At 41.1% G+C, this 25,794-nt stretch overlaps 1 protein-coding gene across 1 annotated transcript in view; it reads left to right on the top strand.

Moving 5' to 3' along the window:
• Window positions 1–590: 590 nt before the first annotated feature.
• Window positions 591–25,794, top strand: part of IL7R (interleukin 7 receptor) — a 33,484-nt gene continuing 8,280 nt past the window's right edge. The window contains exons 1-4 of the mRNA XM_050943818.1: window positions 591–778; window positions 7,567–7,693; window positions 18,185–18,339; window positions 20,641–20,795. Coding sequence (XP_050799775.1) covers window positions 676–778; window positions 7,567–7,693; window positions 18,185–18,339; window positions 20,641–20,795 — 540 coding nt within the window. The 5' untranslated portion in view covers window positions 591–675. The remainder of the gene's footprint in view (window positions 779–7,566; window positions 7,694–18,184; window positions 18,340–20,640; window positions 20,796–25,794) is intronic.

Below are 25,794 nucleotides of genomic sequence, written 5' to 3' on the forward strand. Positions count from 1 at the left end.
ATTGCTTACAGACCAATCACACAAGTAAGGGTTTGCAGGACTGACCCTTCAGATTGCAGTCTCCTTGGAGCAGCAACTGTCTTTATTTTTGTTTTGTGCAGCATCAAGCAAGCTGTTGGTGTTTAGCAAATAATACATATTTATATTTATTAATAATAATGTATAGCTCTTAACTATCACTTTGAGTCTGGGAGATCTCACAATGCTTTACAAATTCTCCCTCCTGGGCAACCACGTATTCACACTGTAACTGAGGGCAGAATTTAGCCCCTAGCTCTGTGGTGTGTCTGGTCTCCCTGAACCATAAGCCATCTCACAAAAGGGCCCTATCTTGCTCTCGCCAAAATCACTAGAAAAAATCCAATTGATGTCAGTAGGAACCGGATTGGGCCTTTAGGGCCTGATCCAAATCACACTGAAGTCAGTGAGAGTCTGTTTACTGACTTCAATGAGTTTTGGATTAAGCCCTTAGTTTGGAAGTGGGAGGCATTTTCAAAATAAAAGTTCCACAAGTATTTTCACTTCCTGGCTCGCTCTGCTTGTCATCCTTTTCAGTGTGTTTACACTTCCCCCTGCCTGCGGTTGCTTTATCAGAGCAGTGGGTTCACACTTCACCCTGGGTATAAAGCAACAGAGTCAACTCCTCTCTCACACACAGGCACGCACACACCAAATATGCTCAGAATGACACGGACCAGCACAGCATTTGTCATTTTACTCTTTTTTCTTCTTCATACCACTTCTGGAGAAAGTGGTTCTACCTCAGAAGATGAGTCTGGTGAGTCATTTCACGTTTGCCTGCAAGATCAAGAATAAATTTGAAAATGTGATTTTTAATGAGATTCTCAAACTTCTACAACATGCAGCTGCAGCCGTTAAACAGAATGGGTTAACATTTTAGCTGTTACCTTTGCCTCTTTCATATTCTGTATGCATGGGATTTGTGTGATTCTGGTGGATTATTTACACAGATATCTATCGATACTTATGCCTGGTCTTGCATCCTTCTGCACCTCAAACTCCTATTAAAACCAGTGAAAGAGTAGGATGCACAAGGAATGCAGGATAGGGCCTACTTAGTCTCTCTCATTATGGTTAGCTTTTGTATAAGAATTACGATTGTTTAAGGCTGGTAAGTAAAGAATTAGTTCATTCCATTATGTTTTGCAAATACATGAAAGTGCCATATGAAAAGGATAAGACACTGATTCTGCTCTCACAATCCTCTTAGGGAAAAATGTTTTAAAGTGCCAGAAACAATCCAGTCTGCTCCCCCCTACAGGCAAAAAGTTTCCTATTCAGAAGATTATTTTGAGCCCCAGAGATAAGTTATCTCAAACAGGGAGTGGCCCTATGATGCAAGGGATGTTGTCTAGTCCCCCGTTTTGGCGAGGTGGGGTGAGGGGGCATCATTTAAATAAGGAGCTTATAGGAGCTACCTGCAGCACATCACTGATGTGTGTTTATCATAAAGGCACTAGAATTACATCGGGGCATTACAATAGTAATGACCTTAGTTCAACAACCTGAATTATTTTGCTTTGACAGTTAAAAGTATTTTGCAGCAGAACTAACCAAATTTGTAAATACTCCATTCAATTTAGACATTCTGTACCTAGTTCTGCACTACATTCAGGAAAATTTCCCATTGCCATCAATGAGATTATTGTCTGACACACAACTTGAGACTCAGATTCTTTAAACTGCCTAGGACCCGATCCTGAAAACCTTTACTCACATGAATAATCCTCACTCATATGAGTAGTCCTATTAAAGTCAGTGAGACAGTGCAGATAAGGACTACTGACGTAAGACTAGTCTCTCTCAATTACCAGTCATTTAAGTTCCTAGAATTTTGTTATTAGATGAGTAGCAGTATGGGTTCTGTTTTTAATGGTGAGGTAATTACTGTGTATCGATGCTAACTTTTAGATGTAACGCCATTAGTTCCCTCTGTTTTTCCCATCTGCAGTGACTTATATATTTATTATACCAGAACAAAGTGCATGGCAGTTTTACTGATTAGAAGACTTTAAAGAACAAACTGGTTTACAGAACTTAAACCTACTTATGATGTGTTTTTCCCTATTTGCTTGTATTTATATAATTTGCAACTGATCAGTACCTGATCCTGCAATCCCTTATTCAGGTGAGTGGTCCCATTAACATCAACATTAATACCAATATATTGAAATCAGTGTCTCTGAAATCACTGGGACCACTCAACTCTAACATATATTATTAACCCTGCTCCCTTTCAGTCAAAATCGCTTTGCCATCAACTTCAAAGGGAACAGGATCGGGCCCTGGTTAAAAACAGAAACAGATCCTGAAAACCCTTAGTCATGTGTCCCAGTGACTTCAATGGCCCAGCTCACAGGGTAAGTGTTTGTAGGATGGGGTCAGCTCACATCAGAACTATTTTAATTTAAGATAACTTCTAAATACAGCAGATATTCAATCAGAAGCTAGCAACACCATGGCAATTTAAGGTCCTGATCCTGCAGCCATTACATCTGTGCTTAACTTTATTGTTAACCAATATATATTATTGATATGACACACATTAATATGCATTAAGCCCACAATATCAATATGACATTATATTGTATCTATATTTCTAGCAGTTACATGGTCTAAACTGACCTATATCTTTTTATAATTCTGTTCACTTATGCTAAGCATCCCGTAACACTTTGCAAAGCTGAAGTCAGCTTTGGCATGTGAAAATAAGGGACTTGTGAAAGGCAAAATACTTTAATGTTCTACTACAGTATAAGCTGAGGAGGTACTTTCATGGACCAGTCCCTGGAATGCTAGTATCCAAAAAAAAAAAAGATAAGGAAAGGCACAGAAAAACAAGTTAAGGGGCTGGGACAAACTGGTGGGTTGGATTTTAGTGATGTGTAAAGAGTTTTGTAACTTGTAAAGTCATCCTAAAAACACTCCTAGCTGAAACACACTTTCTCTGTCAGGTGAATTCAACAATGCTGCACAAGACAGCTTCCCAGAAACTGGTATCCTACCAAGTCTTTCTTCCTGTACATTCTCATATTAGCTTTTAGCAATACCTGACTGATATTGGTCGTTTGGTCTCTTGAATATATTTCTTAATGGACCAAAGTGTAGTCAAGCAATTGACTATACAATTTATCAAGGGTATGTACTGTGAGTAGTCCTATGAACATCAGTACACAAAGTTAAGAATGTAAATAAGTCTCTGCAAGTATTTATATTGTGGTGGTGCCAAAGTCCCCTATCAGGATTGGGGCCACATTGTGTTGTGTACTGTACAAACAAGGAAAAGAGCCAACTGCCTTAAAGGGTTTACAATGTGAGTGATTATGAGCCCAGTTCTTCTCCTATTAAAATTAGTGTCAAAGTTCCCCACTGATTTAAATGAAATCAGGATTAGGTGTTAAGTTTGAGTTACCTATTATCTGGGGGAAAGGGTCATGCTCCTGCAAATTTTTACTGATGTAAACAGACCTTATTCACATCATTAGTCATGTAGAGGTCACTGGGGCCATGATTAAAAGCTATTTATGTGAGTTAGGATTGGCAAGTTCAGGAGTCAACAGGGAAAGAAGTATATTGTTGATTGTCAGATAGCAAAATTTAATTTCAAGCTGTAGAATACGGTACATGAAAATTCCTTTTAAATAGCACATATCATGCAAATTGCTAATCTAATATTTTAACTGATCATATTTTACTTTTACAAAAACTTTTAATGACTCAAAAAAGTTGCATTCACAGTGCAGGCATTCAGTGCCAGATAGGGTTGACCAGATGTCCCGATTTTATAGGGACAGTCCTGATTTTGGGGTCTTTTTCTTGTATAGGCTCCTATTACCCCCCACCCCCACCCCGATTTTTCACACTTACTGTCTGGTCACCCTAGTACCAGACATTGCAAGTCATCTGCCCTCCTTCTTTAATCCTAGTCTAACATCTGAAGAACCCCTTTACTATTTAAACATTCAACAGTTCAAATGCTAGACAAAGAAGCTCATCTTCCTTCGATATTCGCTCTTTAAGACAGCAGAATGGATTCTGATTTACAACGTCTGCCACTTGAGTCCCATTCTTATGGGGACTGAATAAATACAACTTTTCAGATAATTGTAGCAGCTGTCAAGAGGATTCTTATTTGAGAATCTTACTTGTTGATGTGTTACAATCCATAGATTTATACGTATTATGACATGGCCTTTATTTATATATATAAACAACCATGCAAAACAATGTTGCTATATAAGTAGCAGCTGTCAAGAGGATTCTTATTTGAGAGTCTTACTTGTTGATGTGATACAATCCATAGATTTATAAGTATTATGACATGGCCTTTATTTACATATATAAACAACCATGCAAAACAATGTCGCTATATAGGTAATAAACAGTAGTAATAATAATTCACAACAATTTTAATGTTACCCATATGTAACCAGAATTATAGATAACTCAAGTCAAGTAATTGTATCAGAAGTCTTAAGCGTGCTGCATAGTCTCTGGTCATATAGGACATGAGTATCTATATATGACCAGATGGCTCAGAGGAATTGTGATAGACTTTCACCTCTATTAAACCAGTCCAAAGCCAGTTCTAGACTAGTACTGATTGGAAGCTGTCTCTTCTTAATAGTCAAGGTGAAATAAATGTCATGGTCTTGGTCCAGGTGTCCATGTAACAAAAAATATTTCTACTACAATTGGCACTAAATGGCAACCTTGGAGTTTCTATAGAATAGAATCTCAGGGGGTCATCTAGTTCAACCCCCTGCTCAAAGCAGGACCAAGCCCCAGCTATTTTTTTTGTCTCCATCCCTAAACAGCCCCCTCAAGGATTGAACTCACAACCATGGGTTTAATAGGCCAATGCTCAAACCAAGCTATCCTTCCTTCTAGCTACAAATGAGCTAAAAATGAAATGGACATAGAGAATGATTATTGTGATTACTGCTACTGATTGGCCAATTGCACCTACAAATTGGGTGCAGTGCTAAACTATGAGAAAATAGCCTATTAGTATTGTTACCTTGTCCTGTCCCATCCCCCTCCTGTCTGCATGTTTCTTTCATCCACCTGTGAGGTCTTGGCATTTAGTCTGTAAGCGATTTGGAGCAGGAGCTGTCTTTTACGATATGTGTGTACCATGTCTAGAAGAATGGGGCCCTGGCTTTAAACTGAGGTCTCTAGGGCAGTAATGTAATATAAATAACCATGAATAATACCTCATGTCCCTCCAGTTCAGAGTTGAGGCACATTGGCAGGGCAGTGGAGTGATGCTTGCACAGCTGCGCCCCGGCTGTACCTGTTCTGTGGATAAAAGAGGACTTCCTCCTCCAAAGGCATCAATCCTACATCTTTCTCCAGCATTCAGTTCCCCTAAATATTAAAAGAAGATGGTGGACCAAGAAGGATGACGCTTCATATATCATCATTCTCATCCCCAGAAAGCAGTAGGGAACAGAAGTTAATACAGCCTGGCTTTCAGACAGCTAATGCTCACAGGGCCCATTACAGAGAACAGTACCACTGCTTCTTACCCACTTTTCAGCTAGCTTCTGTGCAGAGGTGCTGAGGGGAGGAAGCACTTTCCATTCTTCCCTGGTGGACCTGCCATGGTGCCATTCACAATCTAACCCTTCATTATCAGTTCTGCTGAAATTGGGGTGGAAGTTGGGATGGAAATATTTCTCTCAGAAGTTTGTTTATTTTGCTGTCCCTGATCTGACATGTGAGAGCTTTGGCTATGAAACATGCATCATCCAGTCAAACAGCAATTGTTTTATGACTCATCAAGGCAAACTTTGAAGAAACAGTGTTATATGACAGAAAGTCTGAGATTTCCCTGAAAGCCTGATGGTATGACATTTGACAGAAACAGCTAGCACAGTCAAAATGTGCCACAGTGCTCAACCACATGTGCCAGTGTAAGGGGATTTGAAATGAGACCTCTAAAATTCTACCTTAATTTTCTAGCTCTTGTCAATAATCTGACAGCAAAGCACAAGTATCAGTTCCATTTCATATAAGTTGGGGGGGCATGAGCTATTTTGCAAAGAAAGGCTGTTGATAAATTATAGAGAGTTCAGCGAAGAGCCACAGGAACGATTAACGGATTAGAAAGGATTAAAGAAATAGAAAACATGCCTGATAGTGATAGACTCAAGGAGCTCAATCTGTTCAGCTTAACAAAGAACAAGTTAGAAGGCCATTTAATCACAGGCTATAAGTACCTACATGGAGAACAAATATTTTATAATGGGCTCTTCAGTCTAGCAGAGAAAGGTATAACACGATCCTGTGGCTGGAAGTTGAAGCTAGACAAATTCAGACTGGAACTAAGGCCTGGGGGTAATTAACCATTGGAACAATTTACCAAGGGTCATTGTGTATTCTTCATCACCAATCAAAATTGGATGTTTTTCTAAAAGATTTGATGCAGGCATTATTTTCAGGAAGTTCTGTGGCCTGGGATATACAGGAGGTCAGACTAGTGATTACAATGGTCCCTTGTAATCTATGAATATTCTCAGACAATTTGCGGCCTGTCTAGACAACTGCTATTTGTACCTGTTTAGCTACAATAATGTAATTATGCTGGTGTAGCCTCCAGTGTAGATGTGCTGCACCAGAGTAATAAGGTGCTTTGCTTAGTTTGAAACACCGATACAAATAGCCCCAGCCCAGACAAGCTTTAAGTCATGGCCAGAAACTCCCCTTCTATTTCAGTCCTAAACTTCTCAAACAGTAACTTTTATTCTTGCCAAACTGAGTGATGGTGATATTGTGTGAAAAATGGAGTCTAGGATGCGTCAAGCTAATTTTCCATATAAGATTTATGTCTAGAGATTGATGCTATATTCTGGGAATCCTGGTTTGTTACTGGTGCTCCATACACATTTCTTACTATGCCTAACATGTTATGAGATATAATACCTTCAAAATCACAATATCATGATTTCTAGAAAATGCTGACAGTTTTTGAAAATGGATTAGTTCCCACTCTTCTCTTGGTCTGAGGTTTGTACATGGTTCTTACAATTAATATTTGGCGACCTGTGACTAATATGGCCATCTCAAATTCATGCAAATTAACACTATACACTATAACATCACACTGTATGTGTATTGCATGCATCAAAGGGAGTTCTATGTACAGAGGGCTTCCAAGATCCAATCAATACTCCATCTTTTATACTATGATTAATGATAAAAGCCAAGACTGGCATATTTCTAAACCAATAAATTAGCTCCTGAATGATGTCATTTTATAATTGATACACTAACTACCCTGTGTGTCCTTGAGTATGAATGTCAAAATGGATGGAATTCACCCTTTGTGCAGAAAGATGACATTTAATAAGCCCAGAAAAAAAGAAAAAGAAAAACCCTTTCTATGATTTTATAAAACTGAAATGTGGTGCTTAGACTACTGGATTCTTCTCCTTTATATAACTTCTAATAAAAGAGCCTGTTTCATAATGAAACTGTTAAATTGTATTTCAAACAAACACAGTCATTTGCTTCATTAACATTCCGTATATTTCTCCTTAGATGATGAATTAGAGAACATGGACATTGAGTGTTTCAGCCAGCTGGAAATTAAGGAAGACTGTCACTCCCTAACATGCAACGTTATGGAGTTGGACCTTAACAATACTAATGTTAACCTTACAGTATGGTAAGAAGCTACATACTATGTCAGCTATCACAGTACAATAATTCCTGAATACTAGTAATCAATATGCCATAGGTTGGAAAGCATGGATGGAAGAACTGGGAAAAGTTCTGATTCTGAGTTTTGTACCGGTTTTGAATACAATAGTCTGGAAAAATCAAGAGTTTGGTGAGTCAGAATCCAAACACCAAATAAGAAAATTAATCAGCTGAAAGGAATTTGTACAAAACACGCCGATAACTTTGTAATGTACATACTGGGTCTGATCCTGCTCCCACTGGGCCAGAGTCTACCTGGTCATTATGCAGAATGGGAGTATTGCCACTGACTTCATTGGGAGTATCTTAGTAAAATTCAGCTATACAGACAGAAGAGGGTGAAGAGGAAGTGTCCATTATTTAAATCAAGACAGAAATTAACCAATCATCTCCATGCACAGAAAACATGCACTAGAATAAATATTCTGTACAAAATGTGCACAGTTATCAATGAAATCAGAGAACTTTGCTTCGTGATGGGGCCATAGCAATATTTTCAACCCTGTTTTTGTCACTGAGGCAGACTTTGTCAGACATTTGGTTCTGTGGTTTACTTTTGCTTTATCCTTTGGCTTGTTTTTCCCGAAACTAAAAGTATGGTAACAATCAGCAAAAGAAGGGGATTTTTCAGCATCCAATTCTTCTAATAGTGGCTTTACTTGTTTTCTCTTATTTGTTAGAATTTTTCTATTTTCCTGACAAATGAAATTAAAAATTGAGACATGGTGTCACGGAGACCCCAGGCGATGCTCTGGAACTGATCCCTATGAAGCCAGTCAGGACTCTGGTGAAGTCTCCTCCCTGTGAGCGAACTGTCTTCAGGGCAAGAAGCTCACACGGCTTCACCTTCCTAGGTCTGACCTTGGAGCATTCAGCATCCTCTGCCCCACCGTGCACTTCCCACAGCAAGCCCACCCAGGCAGGGTCCTGGGGAAGCGAGAGGGTCCTGCACCCCCACTTCGCAGTCAGACGTGACTCTTAGCCAGCCAATAAAACAGACTTTTATTAGATGACAGAAACACTGTCTAAAACAGAGCTTGTAGGTACAGAGAACAGGACCCCTCAGCCGGGTCCATTTTGGGGGGCAGTGAGCCAGACACCCACGTCTATGCTTCACTCCTCATCCCCAGCTAGCTTCAAACTGACTCTCCAGCCCCTCCTCCTTTGCTTTGTTTCTTTCCTGGGCCAGGAGGTCACCTGATTCCTTTGTTCTCCAACACCTTTAGCTATCACCTTGCAGGGGGGAAGGGCCCTGGCCATTAGTTGCCAGGAGACAGAGTGTCGGCCATTTATGTACACTGACCCTTTGCTCTGCAACAATTACATCCCCTTATTCCACCACCTAGAGACTTAAGAAATTCATAGGGGAAACAGAGGCACCCTTACAGTACTCAGAGGAAACATTAAGAACAGTCCCACTTTGTCACACATGATGTTTTCTATGCATGGAAATAATCAGATTAAAAAGTATCATTTTAGAAAATGGAGGTTCATTAACTTATTTCATTAATAAGAAAAGTTTAGTAATGTACATTGTATTTTCTTGTTTCCTACATACATAATGATCACTAATGCTGCATGACTTCAAAGAGTCTGCTGGAAATAATTTTCCAGTGACATCTGCCATGACCTTCAACACCTAACAGACTGTTGGTTTGCCAAATTATTTTGTAGCTTCAGAACTGTATCTCATACTGTAGCTTGATCAAGTTCTTTCTCTTTGTGACGGGTTTGGTCACAGAGACCCCCTTGAGGCTGTCACCTGACATGCTGGAATTACCTCTGAGCCCGTTTTGCCTGCCAGCTTGGGACTCCAGAACCCTGCCTTGTTGAGCCAGACATGCTAGCCTACTGCAACACAGACCCAGGTCTGGTCCACAACCCCAAAGCTGCAGACTTTAACCAAAAACTGCTCAGCAAATCACCTTTTTCCAGCACCCAGATACCCAGTTCCCAATGGGATCCAAACCTCAAATAAATCCTTTTTACTCTGTATAAAGCTTAAACGGGGTAAACTCATAAATTGTCCACTTTCTACAACACTGATAGAGATATCTGCACAGTTGTTTGCTCCCCCAGGTATTAATCATTTACTCTGGGTTAATTAATAAACAAAAATGATTTTATTAAGTATAAAAGTAGAATTTAAGTGGTTTCAAGTAATAACAGTCAGACCACAGTAAGTTACCAAAGAAAATAAAACAAAACATGCAAGTCTAAGCCTAATACATTAAGAAACTGAATACAGGTAAATCTCACCCTCAGAGATGTTCCAATAAGTTTCTTTCACAGACTAGATTCCTTCTTAGTCTGGGCCCAATCCTTTCCCCGGTACAGTTCTTGTTAGCTCCTGCTCAGGTGGTCACTAGAGGATTTCTCATGACTGGCAACTGCTTTGTTTTGTTCCACCCCCTTTTATATATTTGGCACAAGGTGGGACTCCTTTGTCTCACTTTGGGTTTTCACCCTTTCTTCTAAATAGAAAAGCACCAGGTTTAAGATGAATCCCAGTACCAGGTGACATGGTCACATGTCCTGTGAGACCCCAAGCCTCCATTCTTTCTGGCCTGACTCAGATGAACACAGGAAGGGTTACAAGTAAACAGGGCCATTTACAACCAGTTGTTCTGGTAAATGGGAGCCATCAAGATTCTAAACCACCATTAATGGCTCACACTTTGCATAATTACAATAGGACTTTAGAATAATACTTCATATTTCTAGCTTCAGATACAAGAATGATACATTCATACAAATAGGATGACCATACTCAGTAGATTATAAGCTTTGCAATGATACCTTACAAGAGACCTTTTGCATAAAGCATATTCCATATTCACATTCCAAGCTTATTTTCATAAAGCATATGGAGTGCAGCATCACATTCCTGGCTCACCTTTTGAAAAATAGCATTTTTGTCCACAGATCAAGGGTATTTCACACTAATTGCTCATTATCAGGATGTCATTTGTTAAATTAGGGAAGCTTTTTTTCATAACCATCGTTATCATCAGTTGTATGACAGGCATATACCCTGCCTCAGTTTCCCCTTTCTTCTGCTCATGAACAGAGTCTCTCAATGTCCAATAGAAAGCCCACCTCTGAGCATACCTATTGACAGCCACCAGTGCAGTAATTCCCCCCAAAACCCTTGTAGTAAAACCATTTCCATTAAAACCACAGTAAACATACAACAGTTTTTCCAGTCCCCTCTTCAGGGACAGCACCTCCAGGTCCCTCACCCAAGACTCTATGGCAGCACTGTGTTCCCTGTTTCTTTTGCCCTAAGCCAGGGCCTCACTGACCAGGCCTTACTGCCAAAGAGTGACCACTCTCCTAGCTGTTACCACAGCCCCCTACAAGAGATCTCCGCAGAGTTCCACATAGGGTTGCCACCAACTCGGGCTTTCCCAGCATAGTCCCTTTTCTGACATAGCTGTCCCAGGCAATCTGTCACGGTGCTCAGCACACACCTCCAGCGGTCCAGTTTTATGGGCTCAGGATCATCTTGGATGTCTCAAGTTTTTGTATCTCCTGAGACCTTCCTGCCTGTGAGTCCAACCCTATTCAGGGAACAACTTTTAAGAACTGACCCCTTGTTCTGGGCCTCCTCCCAAGTCCCTCTACTCAGGCTTTTACCCTGCATGCTCCCCCTAGGCCTCCCGGTCTGAGTCCGAGCCTTGCTCATGGCACATCCCTCCAGGATCCACCCTATTGCTTCTCCTGACCAAGCAGGATCTTCTCCTTTTGCCTAGGGCCACTGTCCAGGCCTTCTCCTTGTCAGGTGTCTCCAGTTTTGAGTCTCAGCTCAGTTCTCATCCCTAATTCTGCTCTAGCTAGCCTTAGAGTTAGTGGGGAGGGATAGCTCAGTGGTTTGAGCATTGGCCTACTAAACCCTAGGTGGTGAGCTCTAATGCTTGAGGGTGCCATTTAGGGATCTGGGGCAAAAATGCATCTAGGGATTGGTCCTGCTTTGAGCAGCATTAACTAGGTCCCTTCCAACTCTGATATTCTAGGAGAGTTCAGATCTCCTGTTGCTCTGTCTCTGGTGTCAGACAGCCATCTTCTGACCCAGGTGCCCCCTTTTAAAACCCAATCAGGAGGCAGCTGACCAGTCACTGGTGCATGGGCATCCACTCTCTGTGACATATTTTTTCCAAGTTTCAATATCCTGGCCTAAACTTCCTATTTTATGCAGTGCATTTTCATTGTGATATATCATATCAATCCTCCCTTCCTCCACTGTTCTTCTGTCTTCCACACATTATTTCATCTATGTCCATCCTTTAAAATCTCCAGTCTGTGCTCATTTTCCACTTGTAATACATCCCTGCATTCTATGATTTGGTTGAGCTGTGAACTGCACAGATAATTAGCTGTGGTTTTAAAAAGTGTGATCGTAGCCAGCTTCTGACAGAAATCAGTGATTCTCTGTTTCCTTTCTTCTCCTCTGTTGTTATAAATGTATTGATCTTAAATTGTTGGTTTTAAATTGTGGTCATGTCAGCTGTGGTTGTCATGGATAGAGGAGCATGTTGAAGTGAAACAGTGCCATGTAACTTTTCCCCTCATTTATTATCATTTAATTAACATGGTGATTCTACTTCTGCTGCCATCAGTGGGAAGGTTTGTCATTGACTTAAATTGGATCAGCCACAACAAGGCTCATCTGAAGTGTATTTTTAAATTGAGATAAAATGTATTTTTAAAAAACAAAGTTATTTTAATACAAACATCTCAAATTAAACGATACAATCTCTCCTCGGTTTTCCTTACACAGCCCCATAGCTCCTAATGTGATTTCACAGACGTGACCACTTGATCAGTATACCCATGGAACCAGAATTAAAAACAATGGCCATATTGTGATCTCATTATTTACATGACATAGTACCTTATTCCACAAGGAGTCTCACTGAAGTTCATATAAATAAAGGTAAGCAGCAGGTTTAAAACAAACAAAAGAAAATATTTTTTCACACAACACACAGTGAACCTGTGGAACTCCTTGCCAGAGGATGTTGTGAAGGCTAAAACTACAACAGGGTTCAAAAAAGAACTAGATAAATTCGTGGAGGATAGGTCCATCAATGGCTTTTAGCCAGGAAGGGCAGGGATGGTATCCCTAGCCTCTGTTTGCAAGAAGCTGGGAATGGGTGACAGGGGATGGATCATTTGATGATTACCTGTTCTGTTCATTCCCTCTGGGGCACCTGGCATTGGCCACTGTCAGAAGACAGGATACTGGGCTCGATGGACATTTGGTCTGACTCAGTATGGTCATTCTTATGTAACAAAATCTGGCCCTTAATAAGAGATATCAGTGTGAGATTCTGGGAGCCAGCAGGGGAAAATAGCTGCCTAGATCTAGAGTTCCTGCTCAACCACAGTAAAATCCAACAACATCCACTATATTAAGGCCACTGTTTTTGTCTCTGGATGGTTAATCTTGTTGTTTAACATCAAAGCAGCAAATTGATCCAATTTTGACACACACACACACCTTTCCCTCTCCAAACTCCCCACAAATAGCAAAGAAACAGAGGCTCTCTTAACAGCCTGTGCAGGGCAGCATGGCCCAGGAAGAGGGTCCCCAGTAGGCCTAGATCAAGTCTATAAAAGGCTAAAGGAGACATCTAAAGGGCAGAACCTACCGGAGCATTAAATTAATCCTGAAATTAAAGCCACGACTGCAGCACATTAAGTCAGTTTGCAGAGACTAACCTCCAGGAACAAGGAGGAAGAACTAGAATATGTATCTTAGAAGACAATATGGACTCTGTTAGGATCACTAGAGCAACAATGTCTGATCCAAAAGCTACAATATGGAATCAGTGATCTGGAGGACTGGTCCAGCAAAACTAATTTGAAGGTGGTCAGGCTCCCTCTGGAAGTGGAAAAGTGCAGGCCAATAGAATTACTGTCTAAGACCCTACTTCGATTCTTTCCTTATACCTTGATACAAAGCTGAACATAGAAAGACCTCTCCACTCCCTAGCCTCCAAACCTTCAGCTAATGCCAAACCCATGGGATTTATATTCAGATTCCTAATATACAATGTGCAATAATCCAGCCTTTAAAAAGTCAGAGAAAAAGGAAACCTGGGTTGTAATGGGCATAAAATAATATTTCCCAACTACAGCTGAGCTGTAGTTAAATAAAGAGCCCTGTTCAATATGTCAAGGAAGATGGTCAAGGAGAAAGGACTGACCTATTTTATAGCCTTCCCAGCTATTTTTAAAATCGAGCAGGCTGGCCAACTCCTTGGCTTCTCCAAACCAGCAGAAGCAGAAAACTATATTGTCTCCATATAATTAAACAGACAAATTTATGTGGCCATGCGATTTTCCTTTGCTATTTAACCCTTGTGTTGCTGGGTTGTTGTCACCAGAAGCAAAAGGATTGGGAGAAGGTCCCACATCAGCTTTGCACCCTTCATATCCTCCATCTTTCCCATATGTAAAGCCAGGCTGAGCCACTGGACATTCACATACTCAGATCAACACACCAAATCCCTCTGAGCAAGAACCCAGCGGAGACAGTCACTGTATTGTATCCTCTCACTGAGACACTGGAGGTGACTGATTTGCCTAACAAACTGTTCAAATTGGGATTGGTCATTTATCAAGCCAAATCTCCTGTCTCCATTTCAAATAATGGTTTGTTTTTTCATAGGTTATTTATTTATTTATTTGTTTATTTATTTATTTATTGGGGGAAGGGAGCGGGTGGGGAGGGTTGCTGTCTCTTTGTCTTACTCATAGTGTTTTTAAGAACAGCATACCAGTAATGTATTCAGTTTAAATTACAGGTGTTGATATTTGGTGACACACCCAAGGAAGAGGTAAATATTTCAATTCTTATGGCTCTTTAAAGAGCCAGTCATTGGAAGGTCGTACACTGAGATTTTGGACCCATTTGTCTAGAAGAGATGGTGGAGTAGTTTCTTCTTGCTTTCCACCTCTCATATTATTCCAGTGGATCCTCAAGCAGATGTCTGTCTCGTTAGACTCTAACATCCAATGCATAGTTATATGTGGATTTTAGCCCAGAAACCCTATTAAAATGTACTCTGAGATGTTCCCCTTTTGCAGGGGAAGGTAGTTGAGAATATTGATGTATTTTGCATTCAACTTGGGGCAGAGGGGATGTGGTTGTTTGGGCTTCCCCTTCTCTAACTTCCTGATCTTTTATTCCACCCTGACTCAAGGGCACTGCTTTCTCGTACCTTTGCCTTTTCTTACATCCCCTGCCCCCTTGTCCTACCTCCTCTCAACTCTTTCTTATCCACTTAACCTCTTGCCACTCTAGCTTCTCTTTTCCTTCTGAAATCCTTATGAACTCCCCAAATACCCCTCACACTGGAGACCTCACCCTACCTGTACCCTTTGGTCTCAATGAGTATGGCATAAGATGTTTGTTGGGATACTTACCTAGGTGAGTACCTATGGCTAATTTAGTTAAAAGTGCTTCTTGAAACATAAAAGGATTTGGTAAAAAGGAAAATAATTGTCTTGCTTAAGAAAGTTGAAAGCTGATATCGACTCCAGGAAACACACCTCACTGAGTCTGAGGCTGAAAAGATTTTAGAAAGTGTGGACTGGTGAAGGCGTTTTTTTGAAATTACTCAACCAGATCTTGGGGATGTCAATCTTGTAAAATAAAAAACTGCACCCACAAACCCTACCAACTGATAAAGACACTGAGAGAACACCCTTACTTGTTGAAGTTTGTATTTCTGATGTTACATACAATCCTATATGCCTCCAACAAAGATGATCCCTCCTTTCTCAATCATTTTTGAGATTAATTGACTCCTCCGTAAAAAATTTGATTATAGAAGGGGACTTCAATAAAGCATTAGACTTGCTTTTGGACAGATTGAGCAGACTCCAACCATTCCAATTCTCTGCTATGCAGACCATTAATGCCCAGATAGAAGAACCGGGTGTACAGAATATATGGAGACTGCAGCACTCTACAGGTAGAGACTACACCTTTTTCTCACCTCTGCATTCCACATATTCACAGATTGATTATTTTTTGGTAACAAGTGGCTTGGTGAGCTGTGTTATTAACAATGAAATAAAAGTGATTATGATCTCTGATCATGCACCTTTGCCATTGCAGCTCTCGTCTCCTGAAAAGCTGCAGGCTGCCAGAAGATGGTGGTTAAACTCCTCTTTACTAGTAGACACATAATTTACAAACTTTTTGAGGGAAGAAATACAATTTTTCTTTGAAACCAATGAGAACACCTTGGTCTCCTAAGTGATCTTGTGGGGTAGTTTCAAAGTATACTTAAGAAGCAGAATAATACCCTACTCCTCCCACAAAAAGAGAACTAAGTCATACCACGCTAATGAATTTCAGAGGAAATCTCAAGAAAGCAGACCATCTGCTATGCTGATTTCATCATCTTCGGGTAAACTCCGAGGAGGACTAATCTCAGGTACAAAACCAATAAAATAACTGCAGCTCAGGCTGAATTTGCTTTGTTAAGATTAAAACAGACATACTGGAAATCAGGCAATAAAGCTGGGAAATTATTAGTGCATAGACTTGGAGTGAACTCACTAAAAGCTAAAATCCCCTCAGTTCACTCAAGTCAGGCTGGATACTCACCAATCAAAAAATATTAATGTACAGTTATGCAAATTCTACCAATGGGTGTATTTAGAGGAAGATCTTACGGAGAAATCTGTCACAATTTTGGCCTCTAAGAAAGTGTAGTATCTGGTTGCTTCTAAGTTTAAATGTCATTCCTTCAGTTTGGGGTAATGCCAAAATTTTAATTGCCTGTAGATGCATTCTATTGCCTCATTGGATTAACAAAGAGATTTTGAACATAAACCACATAACTAAAAATGATTCCTTCATGCTTTTTCCTCACCTTTAGGAATAATCCCAGCTGGAGCCAAAGAAAGAATGGCAACAGCTTCTACTTAAACCTGATCTCCAACACCAGTTTGGCCTACCTGCTTTCGCAGCACCAGATCCCCAACCCATAGGGCTTCCTGAAAAAGTAACACTACCTACCTATGCCATTGGCCAGTCTATATTTCTGTCTATGAAGCAAGTTGGCAATCAGCAGTGGCAATATTAGAAAGCAATGGGAACATGAGCTATCTATTTCCCTTACCAACACCCAGGGAAATCAGTTCCACCACAAAGCATTGCTCACTGGATTTGGGATTAGGATTGATCTGTCAGAAAATCCTTTGGAGGATGCACTAGACTCCATGTAGATGTTTCAGGTCCAGTGCAGCCAACTCTGACAAATGCTGGTGCTGCAATGCAGTAGGCTGTAACTTTTACCACATAGTATGAGATTGCCCTGTCATCCATCTTCTTTGGACAGAGATAAATATTTAGGCCAATTTCTTTCAGTCCAACAACATGGAACTTCAGGCTGGCCATGCCATCTTAAGGCAGGCCAATCTATCTTGCAAATTGAAATCCTTTGACAAACTTTGGTTGGGTAGAACTCTGATCATAGCTTAATGTCTAATTCTACAATGACAGAAGTAAGTCCCCAGTGTGCCAACTATGAAAGAATGGTACTCTCACTTGTTCAGTCTGGTGACAGTGGAACAAAACAAGTTTTCCAATAGAAACAACAAAGATAAGTTTATGGATATATAATTTGGAAAAATGGAAATAATCTATTAACTTTCTCATTAATGCAACCTTTTTGTTTTTGCAGTTCCCTTGAGGCCTTAAGCCCCTCCCATTCTCCTCAACCCATCCTCTCCCTCCGTTTTCTTTTCCCTCTTTACCCCTCTCCGACCTATCAGTCGTCTCCTCTCTTCTCCTCTTTTACTTACCTTTCAGGTTTTAATTTGGTCCTCTTTCAACACTCCTCTTTCTTTCCTGCTTCTCCCTTTTCTCATCCCAAAAGGGAATAATTCTGGAGATTAGTTTATGATTTTACTTGATAATGAACCCCACGCTGGGGGTGAATAACAAAAATAGCATTATTATTACATAACTACACAGGTAAATCTCCTTAACCAGTTAACAATTGTCTTTGTTATACTATTCTTTGCCCTTAATAATGAAGAAGTTTGCTTCTTACCTACTTTGTTGTATAATCTCATAATGGTTCTCTCTAGGTTAGAGACCTTTCTTTTCTTCGTTATCTTTATTAGCTGTATTAAAATAAACAACAAAGAATGGATTTTAAAAGCCCCATTGTAGGGCCCGATTGTTCAAACCAATATTACAAAATTACTTACTATTGTGTATTATCCCTTTCAAAGAAATGATGCTTGATTGCAACCACTTCACTAAGGGCTTAGTAGGTGCCTGCAGGATTGAGCTTGTGTTCTGCTCTGTAGATCTAGATGTGCTTGGAACTTGAAAATCTGACCTCAAAGATCACAGGGAAAATATTTAAGAATTTTTTTTCATTACGATTGAAAAGAAACTAACTCTGTCACATTGAATCAACAGCAGCACCATCATTGAAAAGCGTATATGTTCGACTATGGAGAAACAGGAAGGCACATATTTTTTATATTTCTATGGAATCCTCTCTCCTAAGGATGTTTGTGTGGTCCTTGAGTCAAACAGACCGTACTGCAGGAGTGTGGAAGTAACCCATATTGGTAAGATGCCAAGTGCTTTACACAGTATTAAGAAGTCTAAATTATTGGGAAAAAATTGGTGCAAAACCCAACATTCACTCCAGATCAAACAGAGGAAATGGTGGCTGGTTGAGGGATCAAGACATGATGAGTTAAGGTAATTTGTGGCCATAAGTCCAGAAAATATGTGGATATTCCTTACCAATCTCTCCCCCCAAAACTAAACACGATTGAACTGTGTTTAGAATAGGGGGCTTACGTGCTGGCCTATTCTACTTTGCTTTTAATCTACCCCATAACTGGAGAGACTTGTGGATAGCCCAGGCTGCTCTGAAAAGGTTTGTCCTCCTTTGCCAAGAAGTTATGCAGTTTAGGGCTGTTGTTGGATGATCAATTTCTCCTACAGTCCAGGGTGGCTCCAGTGACCAAGTGCCTTTCTTCCATCTGAGTTTGGTGCAATGACAGTAACCAATTGGGATGCTTGCCTTCCTGCAGTTATCCTTGTTTTATCACCTCCACATGGAATTCTGTAATGCACTGTACACACAGATGTGCTTGGAGATCACCTAGAGACTCCAACTAGCGCAAAGTGCAGTAGTCCGACTACTCTAGTGGAATTGGCAGTCAGAAGCATGTTACAATAGTATTCCATATTCTGTATGGCTTCCTGTTTCATTCCAGATGCAATTCAAGGTTATGGTATTGAGCTCTAATGATTTGGAGCCTAGCTTCCTGAGAAACGGCCTCTTTCCCCATGCGCCATTGGTACAGTTGAGATTTGTTGATTCACTCAAGCTAACAGTCCCTTAAATATCTGAGGCACCTTATCAGAGTGTTCTCAGGTGAGGACCCTTGATTCTTGAATTCACTTCTATTCTAGTCTGTTTAGCTTCATACGCCACACACTGCACAGTGGTGTATGAGAAAGCACTTCAGTGTGTTTAACTCCAAGGCTCTGCAAATAATGGGTAGGTCAGATTTTCTTCTGAAGGATAAGAGGTTTAAAGTAAAATTTTGGTCAGAAGTCCCTATTATTCATATGCCTGCATATCTTTCTGAAATATTCTCCTTTGAGTCTGAAACTTTCCATCCTTGGCCTTAGCCCCGGGGTAAATTGTTTATGAATTATTTGAGAGTGTTCCCTTTCCTAAATTTTCTTTTATGCATAGTGTGTGTGGGGGTGAGGTGGAGAATAACTTTTTTTTTTTATAAAACCCTTGTAAAAATATTAATGCTCGTCTATACCATGAAAACAGTTACATGAGAACATCTCCAAATTTGGTATTTGACCAGTCCACACTGGCAGAGTCTCCCAGATAATTATGGGGGGAAAGAGTTAAAAGTTAAGAATTTATTAGGCAGTTCTTAGCATGCTTAGTGGTGGGCTTCTGCTAAGTCTAATTAAGGTCTGTCCCCTCTTGGCTTCACTAGAGAATGAGATCATGTCATTACACAACTGGAGGTGTCATATTAACTAACATGACCTCATTTTCTAGTGAGTACAAGCCCCAAGTGATATCAGTGAGAGAACTGAATATTCTGTCTGAGCAAGGTCCAGGCTGGAACAGAAACTGCTGCTTCTCAGGACTGGCTCCAATCCTGCTCCCATCAAAGTCATATTAAAAAACATAATTTTTAATTCCAACAAAAACAAGGAAATTGGCCAGAAAGAGTACTAAAGCTTTGAGATCAGCAGAAGGAATTTTGATCGAAGAGTCAAAACTTTCCCATTGTGCTTGAGTAGCCCTGGTTAGATCTAGATTTTTTTCACCTAATACTTTGTCATTTCACACTGCCTGCATACCTGCAAGGCTGTCACTAATGGACAGAGAAGCCACAAGTACATTTATACTTACAACAGAAGAGACAGGCATAGCAATTTATGACATATTCTTTACTGAAATTATGTGGTATTTCAAAATCTGGAGAGGAGACACAATCTCATGACATTGATCAGGTAAAGCTCATACTTGACTGTTATGTGTTTTAGAATTACTTTCCAATGATTCGATGTTACAATGCAATGGGGCATTATCTCTATTCATAACACCAGTTATAACGCCAGATTCTCAGCTACAACTGAGAAGCACACAGCACAGCTCTGGAAGGAAGTACAAAGCTGACATGAAGCTCACCATTGCGTTTCCCCAATGCTGGGCCAGCCAGGTGCCGGGATAATACCCTGGAGGAAGTGAGAACTTCTGAGCAGTTGTTTTGAAGTCTTTTTAAAATAAACACATTGACTTATTAGCTAGTTACACATTAAGGTTACTGTTCCCTGTGTGATACATTGACTTGTTATCCCCTTATCACCATTTACAGTTAAGCCTGAGACTCCATTTGGCATAAATATCACATTCCGAAAGGATGCAAACGAGTATTTTATTCGATACAAGACTCCGCATTCAAAGAAAAAATATCTAAAGGACAAATTAATACACGAAACAGCCTATCGGCAGGAAAACGGGACTTGGGAAGTAAGTGAAAATGTATAGTGATTTTCTTACTAATTGCTTAAGTCTATGTTAGTACCAGTACTAATAATATAGGCATAAAATGTACTTCGTTTTTGTTGTCCCTTAGCTGAAAACTTGGGAAACTGCAGCAATTGTTATTAGATCATTTCACTTCTAGGTTGCCATTTCAAATCCATTCCAGGCTGATAATGATTGAAAATGGTCGGAATCCATTAGACCATTTACAATACTTCCTTCACAGGGATTGTCTTGGATTAATTAATTAATTAATTAATTAATGCTTATTGCAATGAAAATAGAAAGCGTGACATCAGTGCTAAATATTAGTAACTGTGATCAATAGATAGGTCACATTAGAGGTATGCTGTTCATTATCATATTTAAATGTGTACAGTTACAGTGGGCTAGATTGTGATGTGGACTAAAGAGAATATAGGGACCCATTACCTTCCAGCACAGATTCTGAGTCTGTTGGGCAGCACAGCTGAGCCGGTGCAGGAATCGGTAATAATTGACAGAGTGGGCTGCAGGGAGAAACTGAAAACAGTTATTAAGCCACTGGTTCTTTTGTATGCACTTGTATAAAGCATATAGCGCAACCAGAGCTTTGGAGCAAGACTGATACATTGAAACCAGTAGCTAATATAGCTAAATATTGGCTTGCTAAATTTACAACTCTCTTTGAGAGATTTTGTGATGAAAGGCATACATGAATTAGAGAGATATTATTATAGTATATGATTATTAATTTATGATTATTAACTATTAATTATTATTAAATATACTGTCATGGTTCTGAGCTAGCTGCACCTCTGTTCCTTATTCTGGTCTCTTCTGAGTGCACCGCCTCCAGATCTTAGGCCTCACGATCTTCTCCTCTCTGGGGCAGAATTCTGTGATTCTCTGACTCTCAGACTAGGCCCTGGGCTACAGCCCCCTGTGGGCCGACTGTGATAGCTCACCAGGCCTGGCTGGGTTTCATGGCCTGCAAGTCTTCCTTTGGGGAACTGTGACCAATGGATAACACAGTGACCCAAAACAGCCTTCTTCAAACAAAGTTTTGTTCATTCTTGACAATAGGAACACAGAATAACAAAACAAAAGGATTAAAACAAAAGACTTATATGCATATTTGCTTTACTTAAAGCTTATGTAGGCTTAGCTTATCCTAGACACCCCCACTTTTATGCTTAGGATTCAGCCTTCTTCCCAGCAGGCTCTGCCCTCTCACACTTGTTCTTCAGGGCTTGTCCTTTCATCCTCCGAAAGTTCCTTGTCTGCTGTCTGTCTCTGAACCAGTCACACCAGGGGGCAAAAGTGCCATATCGTAGCTAATAGGCCTGGGTGTGTGCTGAGGAGTAGTTAGCTGGGCTATTATCTAGCATCCTGGGTAGTTTCCTGACCACCGAGCTATTGAATTAACTTAATATATGAATACAGTAAACATCTTTACAATACTCCGACAAACATAGAGCATGTGGTATTCATACATTAAGAACAAAAGAACACAAGAATGGCCATACTGGGTCAGACAAATGGTCCATCTAACCCAGTATCCTGTCTTCCAACAGTGGCCAATGTCAGACGCTTCAAAGGGAGCGAACAGAACAGGACAATTATCACCCAGAGTATGGAGTTGCATCTCTGACCATCTTGACTAATAACCACTCATGAACCTGTCCTCCATAAACTTATCTATTTCTTTTTTAAACCCAGTTATACTTTTGGCCTTCACAGAATCCCCTGGTGACAAATTCCACAGGTTGACTGTGCGTTGTGTGAAGAAATGAGAACAGGTGCTCGCATGGCACTGTTGTAGCTGGCATCACAAGATTTTGGAAGGCACTTCAGATTCTTAAACATGAAATAAATGTCAGAATGCGAGTAAAACACAGAGCAAGAAACATACAATTCTCCCCCCAAGGAGTTCAGTCACATATTGAATTAACACATTATCTTTTTAACGAGCATCATCATCATAGAAGTCTGTCCTCTGGAATGGTGGCTGAAACATGAAGGGGAGTATGAATGTTTAGCATATCTGGCATGTAAATACCTCGCAATGCCAGCTACCAAAGTGCCATGCTAACTCCTGTTCTTACTTTCAGATGGCATTGTAAATAAGAAGTGGGCAGCAATATCTCCCATAAATGTAAACAAACTTGTTCATCTTAGCGATTGACTGAACAAGAAGTAGGACTGAGTGGACTTGTAGGCTCTAAAGTTTTACATTGTTTTGGCTTTGAGTGCAGTTATGCAACAAACAAAATCTATATTTGTAAGTTACACTTTCACAACAAAGAGATTGCACTAGAGTACTTCTATGAGATGAATTGAAAAATACTATTTCTTTTGTTTATCATTTTACAGTGAAAATATTTGTAATAAAAATTTGGCCTCCACAACCTTTCTTACCTGTCTCTATGTCACTGATACCTACGCAGTGGTGCAAGTATGGTGGTCCAGTCCTGTGCGCCATACCAGTAAGATATTTATAGCCGGTACTCTGCACAGGAAAGACACAGGAGGAGTACCGCCCCCGGCCCCACCCCCAGCCCTTCCATGCAGCTCCATCTCCTGAATCCTGTCTGGAATCTGTACAGCAGCCTCGATGAAGGATAGGACTGGGGGCAGTACAGCCGTGCTGGAGGAGCTGACAGTGTGGGACTGCCTGGTGGCCATGTTCTGCTCCTTTTGCCACTGCAGTTCCCAGGAGAGCAGAGCGTGTGGCCGCTGGGCTAGCTCTCCCAGTAACAGCAATGGTGAAAGGACCAGAATGTGGGGCTGCTGGTCAGCCCTACACCAGCAACTCCTCTGGCATGGCTGTACCACCCACAGCCACGCCCCCAGCCCTGTCCTCCTGCTGTACAGACCCCAGATAAGAATCAGGAGAAGCAGTTGCATGGAAAGGTTGGGGGCAGGGCTAGGGGCAAGGCTTGGGGCGGTATAGCCACGCTGGAGGAGCTGCCGGCTGGAGTCGTCCAGCAGCCCCAAGTTCTGCTCCTTTCGCCACTGCGGTTCCACAGACCCCTGCGGTTCAGAATTCTCCAGTGCGGCGGGAGGAGGACGGAGGTCTCTCCCCCCAGGTAATGTGGGATGGATCATGGGGAGGGGATGGGGAGAGCACAGGGCCCTCAGGCTCAGGGTGGGGGTGGAGTCACATGGGGGGGTCATGTGGGGAGGTCACATGCCCCTGTTTAGCTCGTGCTCCCCCTTTGTGTCCCTCCCATGAGTGCAGCGTACTGATAAGAATTTAATTCTGCTCAGGGCCTGTCATAGCATTCCCTCTCAGATCTGAACCTTAGAGTTCAGAAAATGAGATACTAGCACCTGAATCCTCTAAGCTTAATTACCAGCTTAGATCTGATAGCACTGCCACCACCCAAAAATATAGTGTTTTGGGGCACTCTGACCTCCCCAACCTTCCCTGGGAACCCCAAGAACCCAGATCCCTTGGGTTCTTAAAACAAGGAGAATAAACCATTCCCCCACCTTTCCCCCTCCCAGAATTTCCCTCCCTGGGCTATCCTGAGAGATATTGATCCAACCTCTTAAATCACCATACAGAGAAGCATCTCCCTTCCCTTCCACAAAGAGGCAAACAGATTCAAGGAAAACAGAGAGAGATTCTATCTCTCCCCCCTCCCATCTCCCCCACCCATTCTGGTGAGTTATCTCAATCCCCTGGAATAAAACAAGGGAAACAAGGGAAAAAAATCAGTCAAGTTCTCTAAAAAGAAATCTTTTAATAAAAGAAAGGAAAAAGTAAAGAATTATCTCTGTAACTTCAAGATGTAAATATTACAGGGTCCTATAGCTTACAGACACCAGAAAGAGACTTTCCCCCCAGTACCAATACAAATCAAAATATTCCCAGCAACTACACATATAAAAGTTAACCAGCCAGATCCACAATTGCAAATAGAGTAAAACAATCAAAAAGCCTAAACCGCCTGTTTTTACTTACTATTTGAAAAGAAACTTAGAAAGCCTGTAGTAATGTCTGGTCTCTCTCAGACCCTCCGAGAGAAGAATACACAACGGACAAAGAACACACACAAAAGCTTCCCTCCACCCAAATTTAAAAGTATCTTGTCTTCTGATTGGTCTTCTGGTCAGGTATCCAGTTCCCTGCTTGTAACCCTTTACAGGTAGAAGAGACATTAACCCTTAACAATCTGTTTATGACAGGGCCAGGTCTAGGCATCAGCATTCCAAGCATGTGCTTGGGGCAGCCCTTTTCAAGGGGGGGTGGCGCTCCGGCTCTTTTTTTCTTTTTTTTTTTTTTTTGCATAGGGCAACAAAAAACCTGGAGCCGGCCCTGATTGTACTTGCACCACAGTACTTACGTGTACTCCCCATTAGTGCACATAAGTCTGTCTCAGAGAGGGCTGCAGTTCACCATGTGGTTCTCCCAGTCATCGCAAACCCACCTATCTATATTTCCTGTGACCAACTCTGCCATACTATTCCCCATCTCTTCCTAATAACTGGGATTCCCTCCTCCCAGAGAGGTGTCCTAAGTGTGAAAGGATACCATGGCATCATCTGGAAGGAGGGTCCCAACTATGGGATCATTTCCCTCTGCTTCAGTTTGATGTTCTCCTTCCCTGAGACTTTCATCCTTCTCAACAGCATAAAGGCTGTCTAACTTGGGGTGGGACCACTCTACTGTGTCCTGGAAAGTCTCATCCCAGTATCTCTCTGTCTCCCTAATCCTCCAGTTCAACCACTCTGGTTTCAAGAACCTGTATTCGGTCTCTGAAAGCCATGAGCTCCTTGCACAGAATGCACATACACCACTTGCCCACAAGGCAGGTAGTTGTACATGCTGCATTCAGTGCATTAAACTGAATAGCCTCCACTCTGCTGCTGGACTTCTGCCTGCATTTGTTTTACTTCTGCAGCTTTTTTTGTTTGGTTGGTTGGTTTGGGTGGGTGGGGACTAGGATGCTTATTAGTCTATGTTTAGAGAATGTTAGGTGTATCTGGCTTTCAC

Source organism: Gopherus flavomarginatus, chromosome 3 (assembly GCF_025201925.1).
Source record: "Gopherus flavomarginatus isolate rGopFla2 chromosome 3, rGopFla2.mat.asm, whole genome shotgun sequence".
Lineage (NCBI taxonomy): Eukaryota > Metazoa > Chordata > Testudines > Testudinidae > Gopherus > Gopherus flavomarginatus.